The sequence below is a fragment of the Lipotes vexillifer genome, unplaced genomic scaffold, assembly GCF_000442215.2.
Source record: "Lipotes vexillifer unplaced genomic scaffold, Lipotes_vexillifer_v1.1 scaffold778, whole genome shotgun sequence".
NCBI lineage: Eukaryota > Metazoa > Chordata > Mammalia > Artiodactyla > Lipotidae > Lipotes > Lipotes vexillifer.
Window position 1 is genome coordinate 3,102,034 of NW_006774127.1, and position 19,773 is coordinate 3,121,806.

General features: G+C 42.2%; 1 protein-coding gene across 1 annotated transcript in view; it reads right to left on the minus strand.

Moving 5' to 3' along the window:
• Nucleotides 1-19,773, minus strand: part of EIF2AK1 (eukaryotic translation initiation factor 2 alpha kinase 1) — a 30,164-nt gene that overhangs the window by 7,908 nt on the left and 2,483 nt on the right. Inside the window, 10 exon segments of the mRNA XM_007448877.1 lie at nt 1,591-1,691; nt 5,710-5,821; nt 7,003-7,330; nt 7,659-7,719; nt 8,253-8,352; nt 9,237-9,317; nt 9,904-10,003; nt 10,746-10,783; nt 12,073-12,206; nt 15,502-15,660. Of these exon segments, the coding sequence (XP_007448939.1) occupies nt 1,591-1,691; nt 5,710-5,821; nt 7,003-7,330; nt 7,659-7,719; nt 8,253-8,352; nt 9,237-9,317; nt 9,904-10,003; nt 10,746-10,783; nt 12,073-12,206; nt 15,502-15,660 (1,214 nt within the window).

Sequence of the window (19,773 nt, forward strand, 5' to 3'; positions counted from 1 at the left end):
AACAGGCACTCCCGGCTCCACCTGGCCATCACGTATGGGACCTACCCGGTTCTCTCCATCCTGGCCCAGAACGGTGCCCAGGTCAACGCCATAAATGAGTCCAGCATGACACCCCTGCACATGGCTGCAGATATACTGAATAAGGAGGTGATGGAAACGCTCATTGCCCACGGGGCAAACGTCAACTGCGCCGTCTCCTCCACAGGCAACACGGCTCTGAAGCTGGCGGTGTGCACCGCGTCAAGCAAGGCCGGCCGGCTGCTGGCCGCGGGGCTGAGCTGCATCCACCTGCTGCTCGTTCACGGAGCCCAGGTGAATACGCAGGACCATGAAGGTCAAGCCGCGATCCACGAGGCGTGTTTTGGAGGCAGAGAGGCAATAATCTGTTGCTCGAATTTGAAGCCAATGTTAACGTATTAACAAGAAATGGGGAATATATATGCACCTTCAAGCGCGGTTCCAATATAAGAGACACGGCACTTCTCACCAGGCTGCTTTACCACTCTTATCCTTTGAGACTGACCAATAACCAAGGAATTCTACTTGCAGGAATCATGCTCCCAGAATTCCACCTCCTAAGGGAAACCCTAATAAAGTTATCTCAAAAACCCTTATCCCTAGAGGACAACTGTAAACGAAATGTCAGAAATATTTATGGGGACAAACAAAAACAGCACTTGCAGCGACTTCTCCCAGGGAAGATCTGGAATTCTGTATCTGGTTATCAGATCCAGCTCACCTCCTGAAGTAAGATCTCAAAGTTGCACAGAGCCACAGAACTTCAGTGACTCACATCGCATTTTCTGGCTAGACGTGTACCCAGAAAATACTTAACCCATCACCTAATACATCCCAAATGTACGAACTACTGGTTCTTAAACCTTTTTCAAAAAATAAAATGATTTGCACATTAACTTTTTCTTCCTAAATAGTCTTTTAAATGCATTTTCCATGATTTAATTTTTGCCCCAAAAGTAAGTAAATTAATTTAAAACTCTCAGCCAAAGAAGTAAATACATTTTCTCTCTCTCGCTCTCTTTTTTTCTGGCCATGCCGCACGGCTTGCAGGATCTTAGTTCCCCAACCAGCGACTGAACCCGCACCCCCAGCAGTGAAAGCATGGAGTCCTAACCACTGGACCGCCAGGGAATTCCCTATTGTCTCTCTTTCTTGAGAGTCTTTTATAAAAATTGGAATAGTCATTACAGATTTTTAAAACAGCAGAAAAAAATTTCCCATGCTAAATTTCTTTTAAGAGGGATAATTACAGAAACAGATTTTACCTCTAAGGCAGAAATGAGTATTTTTGTCAGCATGAAATACATTTAGCATCATCAGTTATATTAGTACTCAGAACACACTTACTACCTGAAAACAGCTAGAATTTTCGAATGCCCAAAGATTACTCCTTTTAAATTCAATCTAAAGTTTTCACATTCTAGACCTACGGAACAATGATTTATACAATATAAAGGTAATGATAACCTCCGAGGTAAATAAACTAGGGTACATGATCTCATTTAATTCAATAAACCAATGCCCAAGTCATCCCTGTAAGCAGCTGTCAATGATTTAATCTTCCCCACTTACCTTTAGATCTCTGTGTACAATTCCCATGTTATGTATGTAAAATACACCTTCCACCAATTCTTGAAAAATTTTTGTTGCAACACTGGCCATAACATAAGGACCTTTAAGTTAAAAAAAAAATAGTTTTTCACTTGTTACATAACATCAATAGTTTTTCACTTGTTACATAACATCAAAATGTAATAAGGGGACTTCCCTGGTGGTGCAGTAGTTCACAATCTGCCTGCCAACGCAGGGGACAAGCGTTCGAGCCCTGGTCCAGGAAGATCCCACATGCCGCGGAGCAACTAAGCCCATGCACCACAACTACTGAGCCCACATGCCACAACTATTGAAGCCCCTCCTCCACAACTAGAGAAGCCACTGCAATGAGAAGCCCATGCACCACAACGAAGAGTAGCCCGCGCTCGCCACAACCAGAGAGAAACCCGCGCACAGGAATGAAGACCCAACGCAACGAAAAATAAATAACTTTATATTAAAAAAAAATGTAATGAACATAGTTATAAATACATTAACACCTGACACCACACAACATTCAGATTGTCAACACAGTCAATACTCCACAATGGTTTCAAACCTAGAAATCAGCAAACAAAGAAGCCACTGCAAACTAGCTCCCAAGAGTCGATGGACTTCTGTCACCAGAAAGAGACGAACTCTCACGTCACTCAGAGCCCCTGTATTAACTGCTTTGTAAACAATTCTCAGGCATCGGGTGGCTAAATTAAACTACGTTTCAGTCCCCTTCCCCTGACATCTGGGGTTTGATGCTAATAAATCTGATGTCCTGGCCCGCTGTGGAATAAACACATTATTACAAATAACAGAATAAGAAAAAAGATAAATTATGTTAGCCCAAGGGGTGAGCTTCTATTGCCTGGAAGATCTGGAATGCCACATTTTCCAAAAATGATGGACAAATGAAGTAAAGGGGGGAAAAGGTAAACGAATTAATTAATCTATTAATATCATAACATAATATGGGAATTTAGAGGGTGGAGAGGTTTGGTAAGACTAAATCAGGGACTTCCCTGGTGGCACAGTGGTGAAGAATCCACCTGCCAATGCAGGGGACACAGGTTCGAGCGCCAGTCCAGGAAGACCCCACATACCACAGAGCAACTAAGCCCGTGTGCCACAACTACTGAGCCTGCACCCTAGAGTCCATGAGCCACAACTACCGAAGTCCGAGCACCTAGAGCCCGTGCTCCACAACAAGAGAAGCCACTGCAATGAGAAGCCCGCGCACTGCAACGAAGAGTAACCCCCTGCTGGCCGCAACTAGTGAAAGCCCTCGTGCAGCAACGAAGACCCAATGCAGCCAAAAATAAATAAACAAAATAAATATATTAAATAAATAAATAAACCTATTGTTTACCTTTGAGCACGAGAGCACCACATGCTCCCTTCTCCCTGAATGAGCCGACTTTCTTATAGAGCTCAAACCTATTCCACACCCTCCTTTTACACTGTCTAGCATATAATTTAGGGACCTCAAGTATTTAAGACAGAAAACTGTGTGTGTGTGTGTGTGTGTGTGTGTGTGTGTGTGTGTGTAAAAGCAATGGTCCCAGGGAATTCCCTGGTGGTCCAGTAGTTAGGACTCTGTGCTTTCACTACCGGGGCCCGCGTTCAGTCCCTGGTCGGGGAACTTCAGATCCTGCAAATCTCGTGGCACGGCCAGAAAGTAAATAAAAATTTTAAAAAATAAAACAAAAACAATGGTTCCACTACAAGTACCTCTAGTATGACCCCCTCCGCCCCCACCCCACCCCTGAAGTGACCAACCTGTCTGGGAAGAAATGCAAGAAGGGCTTTCTGACTTTCCCAACTATTCAGAATAACTACCTTGCTTTGGTCTGTCTTTAATTCGGTTTTCCTTTTAACTCACCTAACACATCCAAACGGCAGGCGACTGTTGGAGGATTCAGTAATTATACACAGACTTGCTCCAGTGATCACAGTTTCCACTCAGTGCTACATCCTTTGCAGGCACTGCTTTAATCCTCACAACAACCCCATAAAATGGGGATGATCCACATTATACAGGTGAGGATAGAGACAGAACTGTTAACTGATTTGCCCAAAACCTTCTAGCTGGTGAGCACCAGAGCCATGACTCAAACCCAGGTGTGCCGCTCATGGGAGTGTTGGGAATGATTCACGTAAAAAATGTGATTGATGTAAAGCTGGACACACAGGGCTGGAATGCTACAAAGATAAAACATTTTCTTTTAAAATATTTTTTTAAAAGAAAAATATACAACCTGCTAGAAGTATGATCCATCTCTTGCCTTCACTGTTTTGACGGGTTTATCGTACTGGATGGCGTAGATTAGAGTTCTCACCCCACACTTCGTGAAGGACTCACTTTCCAAACGTAAGCTTCAAGATCAACTGCACACGGGGCTGGAATGAACGATTCTCTTTCCACAAAGATGGGCACATAGCACTATAATGCGCATGCAGCAGGCCAAGGATCCAGTGTTACCGGGCCCTAAAAATACCCCACGCACCACTTACCATGACTGAACTGAACAAAGTCTGGCATGTTCTAATTTCATGGCAAACAGAGGAGCACTGAGGAGCTGCTGGAGAGAGACGTTATGTCTCCGTCTCCATGGGAAGCTAGTCTAAGATTCTGAGTAGGCCAACTGACCTGTGTTTTAGGCCAAATAAAGGGTTATAGTGTCACTAGGAGTGAACAGCAAATGATTAATGATTGATATTTAGTTGAGCCTTTACTTAAAATCAGGTCACTCGCATCCCCTATTTTGATCATCTACCGCAGTGAATTTCAACTTTGGCCGCACGTTAGAATCAACAAGAGAACTTCCACAAAAAAATAACAAAGGCCAAGCCCTATCCAAGACCAATTATATAAACATTACTGGTGTGGTCCCAGACAACACCCTTTTTCTAAAAAGATTTCATTTTTAAAAACAGTCTTAGATTTACAGAAAACCTGAGAAGACAGTTCCCACTTACCCCACACCCAGTTTCCCTGTCACCAACACCTTACATCAGTCTGGTACATGTCACAATGCACTGATCCTGATACAAGTTCACAGGCTATTCAGACGTCCCTAGTTTTTACCTAATGTCCTTTTTCTGTTTCAGGATTCCATCCAGGATACCACATTACACTGAGTTGTCATGCCTCTTGAGGGTCCTCTGGTCTGTGACAGCTTCTCAGACTTTTCCTGTTTATGATGACCTTGACAGTTTTGAGACGTACTGGTCAGGTGTTTTGTAGAATGTCCCTCAGTTGGGATTTGTCTGTTTTTCTCATGATTAGACTGGGGTTATGGGTTTTGGGGAGGAAAAGCACAGAGATACCGTGCCCCTCTCACAGCCTCTTATCAAGGGCACATACTATCAACATGAGTTATCGCTGTTGATGCCGACCTTGATCACTTGCTGAGGGGCTGTTTGTCACATTTCTTCCACTGTAAAGTTACTTTTTTTATTGACAACGTCTTTTTAAAAGTTCCCCAGGTGATTTCTATGTGCAGTGTTAAGTTGAGAACCAGTGTCATAATATTCTACAAATATTAACCTAACAGAGTATTTCTAGAGGCTATTGTATAACTGCAGGGGAGCTGGGGGATATGGATCTTGAGGGAGACAAACTTTCGACCACATGCCCTTCTATAAGGGTTTCTTTAAAGGTTTCTTTTTATAGAAGTATCTCATTTTCAGTCTTTTCTTTTTTTCTTGGCCACACCGCACGGCATGCAGGATCTTAGTTCCCCAACTAGGGATCGAACCCATGCCCCCTGCAGTGGAAGCACAGAGTCTTAACCACTGGACTGCCAGGGAAGTCCCAAAGTATCACATTTTCAGGTTAAAAAAATAAAACAAATATTTAAATTTTCCCTTAAAAATTTTTTAAAAGACCTTTTCTACCTGAAATCATTATACTAAACTCTAGCATAGTACTCTTAAATATCAACAAACTATGTATCTATAACAGAAAATATTAACTTCCAAATACCTACTTATATTTTTAAAATGTGATTTTTTTCCCCCCCAATCTAAAGTACCTGGAGGCAGAAGGCGGCAGGTCTGTCTGTAGTTCCCAGCCCAGCCCTCGAACACCCACGTGGTACTTACATGCGGATTCATCCATGCTCTCCCGGCCCTGCTGGTTCCTCTCTGTGATCCAGTCCCACAGCGAGAGCTCACACAGCTGCATCTGGATGTGCAGCATCAGGTGGTACTGCACCTAGGGGGCGACACACCGCTGGCTCCCATCTGCACCATTTAGCGGACAAATGCTCCCTTGCCTACCCTAGGCCAAGCACCAGGCTACGTGCTGTGGACAGAGACTACAGACACAAGCCTGCCCGAGAAGCCCGAAGTCTAGTGAAGGAGACAGAGGAATAAAGCAATACTTAACACAACGCGTCATGACCCAGGTGGGCAGAGGCAGGCCCGGCTGGGGTAAGGTGGGTATTAAATGTGACAGAGTCCGTGGGCCCGAAACTGTTTGGTCTGCTCTCGAGATAAACAGTTTTGAAAGCTGAAGATAAAGCATCAGGCTGGCTGTATGGTATCCTACTACTCTATGGATACCCCAGAGTGTGCACACACTTTATCTGGCTTCACATAACTAACAATTTGTCCAAGAAAAAAGTAAGCAAAAATTAAGCTCACTGTAGCCCATTCAGGAAATTTTTCCAAATGTATTACAGAGCAATGAAATGATTCTGATGAAGAGTCCCTCAAACTCAACTCCTTTATATTCAGGGAACCTACTCAAAGTTTTTTGTGTTTCTGTATAAAAATACAGAACCTCATATTCCTGGACAGCCAGAATTAATTCTACATGTGAGTGTAGAGATGGTATATACAGTTTTGTGATCCCAAGACGACAGGTTATGCGCAGACCCTGTTAACATTCAAGTTTAAGTAATAACACTCAGTAAGGGAGAGAACACCAGCACATCAGTGCAATCCTAATTACTGTAATTAGGACACTGAAAGCTGACCTGGTGATCCGCCTATTCAGACGGCTATTCTGTGTTCTAACAACATGTTCTAAAGTCACATTCCAAAATACAGAAAATCTTTCTGCATAAATATATTTTGATAGCATGATGCTAACCAACCACAGAAACAGAACATGTGTGATGCTTCCCGCTCCAGGGTGTACCTATGAGATGCCCCAGTCAGGGAGGTCAGAAAAGGACCAGGAGGAGTTTACTAAGAGAAGGAGGGAGGACCAAATACCCGGGCCACGCGTCAGGAGGCAGCGTGAGGGCAGAAGAGCAAGAGCAGAGACAGGGAAGGGGAGCTGAAGAGGGAAGCCGGCTGCGGGGGAGGGCCGGCCACGTCTAATCACCGTCCTCCACGCCGTTATTACAGGGAAACAGCAAATGTGCAGGTTCTGGGAAACTCATCTACCTCCGTCTGCCCCAACAAGTTTAAGTTTTCTTCAGAAGATTCCTCAGTGGATGCGAAAGACTCTTCCAGGTCTGAATTATGCCGAAGTGGCAGCCGATGCCCAACAATCGATCTGGAAGACTCGTCAGCCACACCTTTTTCTTGGGGCTCAAGGGACGGTTCAAATTCACCAGCATCTCTTGTGACTACACTGGCGCTGTAGTTCACCAATCTATTATTCTGATTTTCAATGCCAGATTCTCCCAAGGATTTTTCTTCTCCTGGGGTGAATTCGGCGAAGATAATGGAAGAGCTGTTACTTTCATCACTTTTAACATCACACTGATCTCTGGAGGCCAAAAAAAAACAGTAAAGATAAAAACCAATGTAAAAAAAGATCCAGCGTACCTCAACTGTTCCTTCAAGCCTGTATGAATCTGACTGGTAAACTCCTGACAAAAGAGACAACCAATCTGTCCAGCAGCAGCATTTACTTAAAAATACTGACAGGAAATACCTTAGAGGAGGAAGAAAATAACTTAACATTTTGTAATGAAAATAAGCAAAAAGAAAGTCTAAAACACTCCTGAGCTCCTAGCTGTAAAAGGCAAAGGCGGCCCAAGGCAGGTGACTGGAGGTAACGTCTAGGGCGTGAAAGGACACGGCAGCCCACGTACCTGGGGTCCTCCTTGTCAGAGATCACTTCCAGAGACGGCAACTGAATAGAAATTCTATCTGCTGAACAGAAACAAAAGGAAATCTTCAAGCAGCCCAGTTTTCTAATTTATAGTCAAAGGCAGAGCTAAAATACATAAGTAAGACCAAATGAGACAAGAAGTTAAAAATGTCACGACCTTCTGGCAAAATGCAAATACACCAAGCTTATTCAAATGACTGGCAGATTTTAGAAAAGACAAAAACAGAGCTGTTCAACTATGCGAGGGCTCATCGAACCTTCCGTACAGGACCTGACAGTAAACATTTCAGGTTTTGTGGGCCCGAGGGGACTCTGCTGCCACTACTCAACTCTGCTTTCGTAGCGCTAAAGCAGCCAAAGATAACACACGTGAACAAGCCTGTGTTCCAATAAACTTTACTGACACTGAGATTTGAATTTCATATAATCTTTACAAAATAATTCTTCCTTTGATTTAACTCTTTAAAGAAAAAAATTCTCAGCTTGTGGGGGGCACAACAACAGACGTAGGCCTGATGTCACCCACGGGCTGAAATTTACCAACCCTTCAACCGTTTCATCTAAAACCGCTCACCTTGCCTTTGGGCCATGTGAACATGTTCTATCCAGGCAGTGTGATAGCCTACAATATTAGGATGCTGAAGACCAGCCAGCACCTTAACTTCCCGTAGTACCTGAAGAAGAAACATACTTAGAGCTGGTTTTTACTGACAAATTTGTTAAATGTTCATGGTATTAAATAATACTTGTCCCCTCTGTACGAGGAATCTAGACTGTGTTAAAATAATGCGAATACTTTTGTGAGAGACAAATGCAGTTGTCGTTGTTGTTGTTTTTTGTGGTATGCAGGCCTCTCACTGTTGTGGCCTCTCCCGTTGCGGAGCACAGGCTCCAGACGTGCAGGCTCAGCGGCCATGGCTCACGGGTCCAGCCGCTCCGCGGCATGTGGGATCTTCCCGGACCAGGGCACGAACCCGTGTCCCCTGCATCGGCAGGCGGACTCTCAACCACTGCGCCACCAGGCAAGCCCTGCAGTTGTTATAGCAACTAAATAACTAACATGCATATAGCACTTTACACTTTTCATGGCTCATATATAATCATTCCCTCATTTCATTCCTACAAGTAAGTCCAGACCTCCAAGGTAAATAAAACCATTCTTGTCACCACTATTTTCAAAGGCAGGAGACAGAAGTGGCTTAGAAGACTAGGTCGTTTGCCTGGGACCACACAGCGTGTCAGGGAGAAGACTGGGACCTGAATTGAGCGCCTGTGTTCTTCATAAAAAGCTTGTCATATATTGTATATGAATAGTTTACTTAAAAAATTAATTTCCCCAGCAATGACCCTGAAATGTGGTCAACCTCAAGTGCCTATAAAAAATTTAAGTCAAATAAAAATTTAATCTTGATGTTCATTTTATGGTAACCCACTGCTAGTAAACTGCAATCCATATCACCAAGTATTTCCCCAATACACAAACACACACACACACAAACTCTTTCAAAAGAACCTAAATACTCAATTATTCAAAATAAGTAAATGTTTTAAATCATACCTTCATACAATCTGTTTTGGTTGCACCCTTAATCAGAATTTTTTTAATTGCATAGTACTGACCATCTAATTTATTCCTGACCTAAAAGGAGAGGGAAAGACAAAGCATATTGTACCATTAAATCCAACTGAATAAAGAAAGTTCTTTTAACCTGACCTTAGATAATCCAAACTAGCCAAAGAGATAAAATTAAGCTAAAGACACACGTCCTGGGGAATTCCCTGGCGGTTCAGTGGTTTGGACTCTACACTTTATGCAGCCCCTTTACTATGTTCAGAGGAGTCAGCCGTAGTCAACTGGACTAATAGTTTTTCCAACTGTACTGAGAGTCCAACTCCTAGAATCTCTAGGTCTGAAGAATGGGAGTGTTAGCAAAAAGGCTATGTGCAAGACACAGCAGCACAACTTTTTCAAGTAATACATTTTTTAATAAAAATTAACTACAGAACAAAAACTCAAAGTTTCCAGAATCCACCTAAATCACCAACGTGCTTAGGAAAACATTAAAACCTGCCCACGTCCCTGTAAATGACAAATCTAAATAAAAAGTAAACATACATGATTTCTAGGAATTGTCCTTTGAGCACGTTAAATAATAATAATGAAAACAACTTCTGCAAATACATTGTTTAGAGTAGGGGGTCAAAACAAATATGTGGAAAACCACCTTGTATACTCTTCCATATCCACCTTTTCCTAAGACGGCAAGCTCTTCAAATTCATTCAAGTAACGTGAGGTTTGTGCTTCAAAGCCTACTTCCCTTGATCTGAAAGTTAAACACAATCAATCAATCGATCCCCAAACATGAGAGAACCAAAATGTTCTAAGACAGACCATGTTCACTGTATTACTAGCCTGGCAGACCTCGTTTATCACTAAACTGATAATTTGGAAAGGATGAGCTAAAATCAAAGTTTTCATTCTCTATGAAGAAAACATTTGATAATAAGCTAATCGATAGCATAATAGAGATATCAAGGGGATCATTAATTTTAAGTATTTTACCAGTAATCCGTATTCCAATTAGAAATTATTGTTTTAATAATTATTATTATTTATTATTATTGTTTTAACAGGAATCCTAAGGACGACTAACAGGCAGGAGTTAAGTAGCTAAGCTCAGTGATAAGTTTACTTAAATTTCTTAATGATTCAGAGCAGTTACAGATTTTAAACGAGCATTTCCTACATACAGCCTAAATTCAGTGGTGTTCCCCTGAAAGGGACTGGATGTCAGTGCTCTGAATTAAGTAAGAGTGGGGCTTATGGAATCCACATGGAATTGCAGGGGAAGGGTGGTCAAAGAGAGAATGAGAAATCTTACAAAATTTTTAGCAAATCTTAAAAAGTTTTTAATCTTACAATGTTTTTAATTTTCATAAACTACCCTAACTACGTTATTTTTAATCCCACTACTAATTTCTGATTAATTCAGGATTAATTCTTAATCCCTATTTCTTTTGGATCAGTTTACTCCTTGCATAGTCAAAAAAGTATTCAACACATACCTGATCTTCTGGATATGAGAATTATCCTCACAAGGACCCTAAAATCAAAAAGTTATTTTTAAAAAACATTTTGAAAATTTCTTGGAATAAGGAATCTATCAAAATTCAATGTTAGATTAGTATAAATGCTCAAACTCATATTAAAAAAAACCCACACCCACCCAATGGCTTTTTCAATATTACTTAAGAGTTTGCAATTGAAGACATTTTTCTCTTAACTAAAAGATCACCCATGAAAAAGCTATATTCTTGCCATCCAAGGACAAAGCTGAGATTTACCAAGGAGCGCCACCGGCAAACAACGCCAGCTTCCCCTTCACATAGAAGCAGAAACTGACCACTGCTCCCGTGTCACCGTTCCAAGCCCCCAGCACCTTGTGCCTGTATGACTGCACGTGTCTCCCTGCTTCTGCCCTCAGTCCCCTCCTCTGTGTATTCTCAACACAGCAGCTGTGGAGAACCTGTTAAAGTCAGATTATGTCACTCCCGTGCTCAGAACCCTGCAACACTTCTCATTTTACTGAGTGAAAACCAGAGACATTAAAACGGTCTCCAGATCCATCTCCATCTGCCCCTCGGCCCCGCCTCTCCCCCTTGCTTACTCCACCTCTGCCACTGGCTGCCTGTCAGCCTCACAAACATGCCAGCACACAGCTGCTCCTCTGCCTGGAATGCTTTCCCTCTGCGTGATTCATTCCTCAACCTCAGCTCCTTGCTCCTGTCTCAGCGAGGTCCTACCTGCCACGCTACACGGCCCCTCCCAACATTTTCTAATGCCCTTCACTGCTTTATGTTTCTCCTTAACACTTACCACCACCTAACACTCCATGTATTTTTCTTTTTCTACTGTTTACTGCCTGCTTGTCAGAACATCGGCTCCCTGAGGGCAGGGACTTTTTTTTTTTAATACAGCAGGCTCTTATTAGTTATCTATTTTATACATATTAGTGTATATGTCAATCCCAATCTCCCAATTCATCCCACCACCACCCCCGCCCCAGGGCAGGGACTTTTTTTTTTTAATACAGCAGGCTCTTATTAGTTATCTATTTTATACATATTAGTGTATATGTCAATCCCAATCTCCCAATTCATCCCACCACCACCCCCGCCCCAGGGCAGGGACTTTTATTTTGCTCACTGCCTGAACCCCAGCTCCTACAAGAGAGCCTAATACATAGCAGCCATTCGATAAACATCTGTTGAATAAACAAATGGAAGTTAACATTAAACCTATGTTATAATCAGGATTTCAGAATGCTTTAAAATAGTTCTCTTGAAATGAGAATGTTTTTATCACACTCCAAGTACATTTCCTAGTGCTTACCTGACGAACTCTCTCCTTAGCTGACCTCATTAAGTGCATAATAGCTCTGCTGTGATGTAGCCTCAAGGAGCTAAACTCACCACTACACGCAAAGGATGACAGCAGTCCCATTTTGATAAAGGTCTGACAAAGTACTATAAAAAAAATATGGAAAACAATTATTAGAAAGGCCATCAATGAGATGGCAATTTTCAAGAAAACACAGAAAATAAAGAGTCATAATAATAGCCTCTATAAGAAAAAAGTTATGTTTACACACACATTACAGCTTGGGGACTGATTCTCTGAAGAGATGGAATGATTGGTTACACTCGTTGATCAGGGGCTCATCTGTTATTTCTTACCAGACACTCTACATTCTACAATCATTTGTTTACTGTGCTTGGTCAGTCAGTAAAGTACTAAGCTCTGTTTTTAAAAAAGGCAAGGAAAAAAAAAAAGGAGGGGGAGGGGTCGAATATATAAATAAATAAAAATTTAAAAGGCAGGAGTGGAAACAAATGATTAGAACTGACAACAAAAGTGAATACGAGGGCTCCCCTGGTGGCGCAGTGGTTGAGAGTCCGCCTGCCGATGCAGGGAACACGGGTTCGTGCCCCGGTCCAGGAGGATCCCACATGCCGCGGAGCGGCTGGGCCCGTGAGCCATGGCCGCTGAGCTTGCGCGTCCGGCAACGGGAAAGGCCACGACAGTGAGAGGGCCACATATGGCAAAAAAAAAAAAAAAGTGGGTCCTCCCTGGTGGCGCAGTGGTTGAGAGTCCGCCTGCCGATGCAGGGAACACGGGTTCGTGCCCCGGTCCAGGAGGATCCCACATGCCGCGGAGCGGCTGGGCCCGTGAGCCATGGCCGCTGAGCTTGCGCGTCCGGCAACGGGAAAGGCCACGACAGTGAGAGGCCCACATATGGCAAAAAAAAAAAAAAAAAGTGAATACGAACTGTTGTTTTCAATTATGGAATATCCTTAACCAACACACAAAGAGCACATCTGAGATGTGTGTACAGACCAAATACGGGGGGAAGTCAAGTCTCGAGTCACAAGACGAGGCTGCTCAGAAAAAGAAGTTTCTACAGAAGTGCTTGGTTTTTACTCGTTCAAGGAATACAGGTACCATAGAGAAAATTCTATGTGAAAAACTCTCCATTTAGATTGTCAACTAACTAAACTACATCAAAAACATTTACTTAAATATCCTTTATTTTGAACACCATGACACGAAGGAAGAAAGGAAACCAAAATTCACAGTCAGAAGAGGGAAACAGTAAGTAAAAGGTAATAATGATATTAACACTCTCATTTCTCTTTAAAAAATAATCAACTTTGTATTAAAGTTCAGGCTTTAAAAAGGCTGTATATAAGGAATTTTAAAACCAGCAAGATTCACAGCTTTGCTTTAATCAGGAGCGAGAGTACTATATTAAAAGCATTATAATCTGCTTCTCTATACCAGAAAATAATCCCCGGGTTTGGAACCTACAGAACACCCCCTTTTGTACGACCCACCCCCGCCCCGCAACACATATTCAAGAAAATAAGTGTATGCTGGACAAATAACATTTTTTACCATTTCTTATGTCCCATGAAGCTTATCAAAATGATAATTACCTTTAACTAAAAACATTATGTTCTTCTAAAATCACATAAAAGTATCTGTAAATTTAAGGCTTTCTAACACCAAACAAGACTCGGGAAGACTTCTGGTAGAAAAGACACTTAGAATCTGTGGTGTGGGCTACTCAAGAGTTCAATCTATGAAGCTGAACCAGAAATGCCACAATCTGTAATTCTACTCATTTCTGTGCTTGGTCCTCAGACAAGTAACCTATGGCAGGAATAAACATTTTCAACCACTGTGATTATTTTGATCTTTGTCTCAGGCTACTGACACACAGCTCCACAGTTATAAAACTCTTATAATCTTCTGAGTGATAGGGGTATTAGGAGCATCTTTTGTCTTATTATTTGGTCTCTCACCTCAGTTCCTGACACAAGAGCTTCTCAGAGCCTTGGAGTCTCCAGTGATGAGTCTTTTTGTATGCTAATGAGATGACTGGTGGCTGGAGCCCCTAGGTCACTTCAGGATGGGGGCTGGTCCCCAGAAAGACCAAGCCTTGATTAGAAGCTTAGAACTTTCCACTTCACACCCCCATCTTCCAGGGAGGGGAGAAGGGCTGGAGACTGAGTTAATAATCAAGCATACCAACTTGATGAAGCCTCAATAAAAAATCCCTGAAGTACAGGGTGGGTGAACACATCCACTTGCCAGGAGGGTGGGGAACCCAAACTCTGTGGGGACAGAAGGTAGAGCACTCTGGACCCTCAGGACCTCACCCTGTGTGCCTCTGTATCCTTTATCATATCCTTTATTATAATAAACTGGTAAGCATAAGTAAGTGTCTCGGGCTTCCCTGGTGGCGCAGCGGTTGAGAATCCGCCTGCCAATGCAGGGGACATGGGTTTGAGCCCTGGTCCGGGAAGATCCCACATGTCGCGGAGCAACTAAGCCCGTGCACCACAGCTACTGAACCTACGCTCTAGAGCCCGCAAGCCGCAACTACTGAAGCCTGCGTACCTACAGCCTGCGCTCCACAAGAGAAGCCACCATAATGAGAAGCCCGCACACCGCAATGAAGAGTAGCCCCAGCTCGCCAAAACTAGAGAAAGCCCACGCGCAGCAACGAAGACCCAACACAGCCAAAATAAATACATAAATTTATTTTTTTAAAAAAGTAAGTATCTGCCTGAGTACTGTGAGCTGTCATAGCAAATTATCAAACCTGAGGAGGGGCACTGCGAACCCCCAATTTGGAGCCAAGTCAGACACAAGTGTGGGTAACCTGAGAACCTAGGGACCTCCTACTCTCGACTGGCATCTGAAATGAGGACAGCCTTGTAGGACTGAGCCCTTAACCTGCCAGATCTGACACCAACTCCAGCAAGACAGTGTCGGAAGTGAATTGTAAGACACCCAGCTGGTGTCAGAAGAACTGGTCTGGGTGGGAGGAAAGCCCCACACATTTGGTGTCGGAAGTATTCAATGTGTAGAGGAAAACAGTTTCCTTCAACGACACAAAACACAACCGTTCAGGGCTCTGGGCAAAAACAAGCTCCGAATCAACACCTGGGATTTTCATGTACCTGTTCACCAACTAAACCGTAACAGATCTTCGAAAACTGCATGAATTATCACTTATAAATCAAAAAGAACTACCTTTTAAATACACACAATTTTGTGGTGATTAATCTTTTGCAGGGTCCCCAGGGATGATATTCATAAGGAATTACCCAAAGGAAAACATAAAATAAATTTACAAGATGTACTACTAAGGCTTATTTCAAATTTTTATATACCAGCTGTTCCTCTGACAGCATTAAACAACAGAGTAATTTTACAAGTTTTATTTAGCAAGGTTAATTTATTCTTACTAACATTTAAACACCTGTCTTGAATGAAGCAGGTTTGGTTCGTGCACATGGCTCAAGTGTTCCAGCAGAGAAACCAGCAACAGCTGGTTTGCAACTGCAAAAGGGAAGGTCGGCTGCTGTAGGGGTCCTTTCAGCACCTGGAGTTCTGCGGGAACATCAGATTCTGTAAATTAAAAAAGGATAAAAATTTTAAGAAATGGTAAACATATCTCGTAATGACAAAACAGCATATTCTAATTAGGAAAACACACTATTTAAATTTAAGAAAATAAAAAGCAAAACAGTAGTTAAGGTGAGTGGGGTTAATCAAGACAGACATTCTGGAATTGAGTTTTGAGTTGAATTCTGGAAGGACTAGGAGAGAGATGCCAGTTCGGGAAGGGAGGAAGTGCTGTTAGGGATGATGTGTACAAAGGTAGAAACAAATAAATATTCCAGCAAACAAGTAAGCAAGCAGGAACAGGATGGCTTCCTTCCTTCGAGAAGCAGAGAGAAAGAAGTTTGGCAGCAAAGAAAGGGAAAGGGAGGAAGAACGGAATCTTTACTCTGAGCTACACACTATGGACCAGGTGTTTTATATGCACAATCTCATCGAATCCTCCCGAAACGCCCTATGTTACCACTCCCATTTTACAGATGCAGACACTGATCTCATTGAGAGGTTAAGGAACAAGTTAGCAGGCAGATCAGACTCACTCCCAAGCCTATCCTCTTTCCATTGAACAAGACCAAGCGGACAGCTGAGTTGGCACTTAAAGCTGACAGTCGTTAAGTTCTCACGCACTGTTTAATACGTTATTTAACAGGCCAAAAACACAATGCAGGAAACATGTTTGAGGAAACTGTTCTGGACACGTGTTAGGTAGCCTGGAAGGAGACATGCAAGAGTCAACAAGAAGGGGCTTCCCTGGTGGCACAGTGGTTAAGAATCAGCCTGCCAATGCAGGGGACACGGGTTCGATCCCTGGTCCGGGAAGATCCCACATGCCGCGGAGCAACTAAGTCCGTGCGCCACAACTACTGAGCCTGCGCTCTGGAGCCCGTGAGCCACAACTACTGAGCCCACGTGCCACAACTACTGAGCCTGCGCTCTAGAGCCCGCGCACCTAGAGCCCGTGCTCTGCAACAAGGGAAGCCACAGCAATGAGAAGCCCGCGCATGGCAACGAAGAGTAGCCCCTGCTCACTGTAACTAGAGAAAGCCCGCGTGCAGCAATGAAGACCCAACACAGCCAAAAATGAACTTAAAAAATAAAATAAAATAAATACATTTAAAAAAAGAGTCAGCAAGAAGTCAGAGTGAGCCTATTAAGCAGGTAAGTGACAGAAACGTGGAGGAAAGGACAGGTCCCAGAGATACCAAGAAAGAAATGGACGGGTCAGGATTTAAAACAAAAGGAATGAGAGGAAGGAGAGGTTAACAAGAGTGAAAACTGGTAAGAGGGGCTGTTGGAGGAAAGATGAGTTCAAACTCGGGAGCCGCTGACCCAGCTGGAAATGCCCTGTGGAGACAAGGCCCAGGTATCCTACACCTTCTCAAATCAGCCCCAGTACAAACACTTTATTCCACGCTTCTCTATCAACTACTAAAGGTCCTGGAAGAGAGGTTTTGAAATTAAGACTTCATTCACCAATTCACCTCTCCGACCTGTAGGTGGCCCAAAAAAGACCTGCATGAATGGAGATGTGCTATTCATTTTAAATGAATACTTATTGCCTGAATATGAGAAAGAAAAAGAATGGAAAACGTGGCCATGTAAAAACTTCTCTATGTAAAGACATCTTAAAGTTAAAATATGAATCACATAATCAGATACAGTACAGATACCGTTACTGTACATGACAAGAAAAAGGGAATAAAATTTATATAGCACTCTTACAAGCTAGTAAGAAAATGAAGCACAATTAAAATTCAAATAGGCTTAAATAAACTAGTGGGTAATGACATACATAGTAAAATAACCACAGTACAAGAGTTTGCCATCAGACTGGTAACTATTTAAAGCCTGGAATCCTTGGTATTGTTAAGGGCACGGAAAACTAGATACTTTCAAACACAAGGGGGTGTTTGCAACCTCTGACAATACACTGTAGAATTTCACGTGTTCAAAACTTTACTTCTGGAAACGTACACCAAGGAAATAATTAAAGCACAACAAATATATATGTACAAGGTGTTCAGGATAACAAAGTATTAAAAATTTGTTAAACAAGTTATACACATATAATAGAATACTATGTAGCTGTTATAAATGATGGTGTATAGAAAGATAATCATTAAATAATCCTGTATCAAGTCAAAGAAGCAGGCCATAAACAGTAACACTAATGAAGGTGAGGGAGATAGTTTCATACAAATCAACGCAACTTTTCTGGTTATCATTTTAGCAAAACATACCAAAACTTTTTTTAATATTTTTATTTGACCCAACAAATCCTACTTCTGTGGGTCTATTCTAAAGAAATAATCAGATATTAACAAAGATTTATGTATACACATGTGAAACCCATCATTATTTCTAGTGGTAAAAAAAAAGAAATCTGTTTTCCACCAATACAGCGAAGACTAAATAACTGATAGTACAGAATGCGATGGTCTTAAAATAACGTTCTTAAAGACTAATTTGTCACAAGAAAATGCTAATAAAAGTTCACATTTAAAAAGCAACATAAGGTAATTCCCTGGTGGTCCAGTGGTTAGGACTCTGAGCTTTCACTACCGGGGCCTGGGTTCAACCCCTGGTCGGGGAACTAAGATCCCACAAGCCGCAAGGCATGGCCAAAAAATAAAAATAAAAAATAAAAAGCAACACAAAATTTTTACGATCACGATTTTAAAATATATTTATTCTATGTCTATATAAATGTACACACACACAAAAAGAATGGAAACATCAAAACAGACAGAAATCTCTGCCCCCTGTGTTTTCAATGAAGGAGGCTACAAAAAGAGTGAAATTACAGTGAGCAGCTGTTTTATAGTCTGCCTGTTTGATCCTTCATATCTAGGCATCTAGCTGGCATACAGCAACTCTCAGGAAATATTTGTGAATGAATACACCAAATTATTAGCAGTGAGTTCTCCTCAGAGATGTGGATATATACACTTTCCCTTCTTCTTCCTTTATGGCTTTAAATTTTGCACATGACTTCTCTAAATTTTTATCTTATCTGGACGACGAAATCAGACAGAAATCTTGAATCCATTCAGAATACCTTTCTTTGACAAACAGTTTTAAGTGCAAAATTCACCCAAAAAATTGTCTCTAGCTACGCCAAAATGTAATGTTTGTATATTTAAATGACAAACAGTAATCTCTGGGCGATGAGATTATGGTTCTTCTAATTTTCTTCTTCATGCTTTTCCACATTTTTAACATATTCCGTAATGTGAAAAAAAATTTTAAGTACTGAATTGTCAACAGTGGTGAGATTTTTTTAGGAGGGTTTTCTGCTTCTACACTTTCCTTTATTTTTTTTTTTTGCGGTACGCGGGCCTCTCACCGTTGTGGCCTCTCCTGTTGCGGAGCACAGGCTCCGGACGCGCAGGCTCAGCGGCCATGGCTCACGGGCCCAGCCGCTCCGCGGCACGTGGGATCTTCCCGGACTGGGGTACGAACCCGTGTCCCCGGCATCGGCAGGCGGACTCTCAACCACTGCGCCACCAGGGAAGCCCTATACTTTCCTATTTTTATACTCTCCTATTTTCTACGATGAGAAAATTCTACTTTTTAATAAAAAACAGAAAGAATGGTTGCTCAGTGGAGTCAACTGAACCTAATAAATCAAGAAAATGACAACTTTAAAAAGACCAATGGACAGACACCCAAATGCAGGAAGGAGTAAAACTGAAAGGAAATGAAGGCTGAGGCTGAAAGCTTCCCATTTCACAGTTCTGGTCAGGAGAAAAGGAAGAGGTTAAGTGGCTAAAAGGAAAGGTGAGGTCAAGTTCTCTTATTAAAGAGTAGGAAATGGTATCTAAACCCGATGTGCATTAGAGTTCTAGAATTCTGCCAAGAAGGAGGGGAGTAAAACAAACAGGAAAGGGATGACCTGATTCAACCTCCTGAGGAAAGTATGATCCAAATGGTCCATTATTAAATTAAAGAACCTGGAGAATTAATCTGAGGTAAAAATATTTGTGTCAGATGAAAGAAGGAAAATGAATGAGTCTGACAATGGGCTTACTGTCGGCCCTCCTTCTAACGCTGTGCTGTTCCACAGGAAAAAAAAAACATGCAGAAACTCTGATCAAAAGCTGATATTGGCTCCAGGAG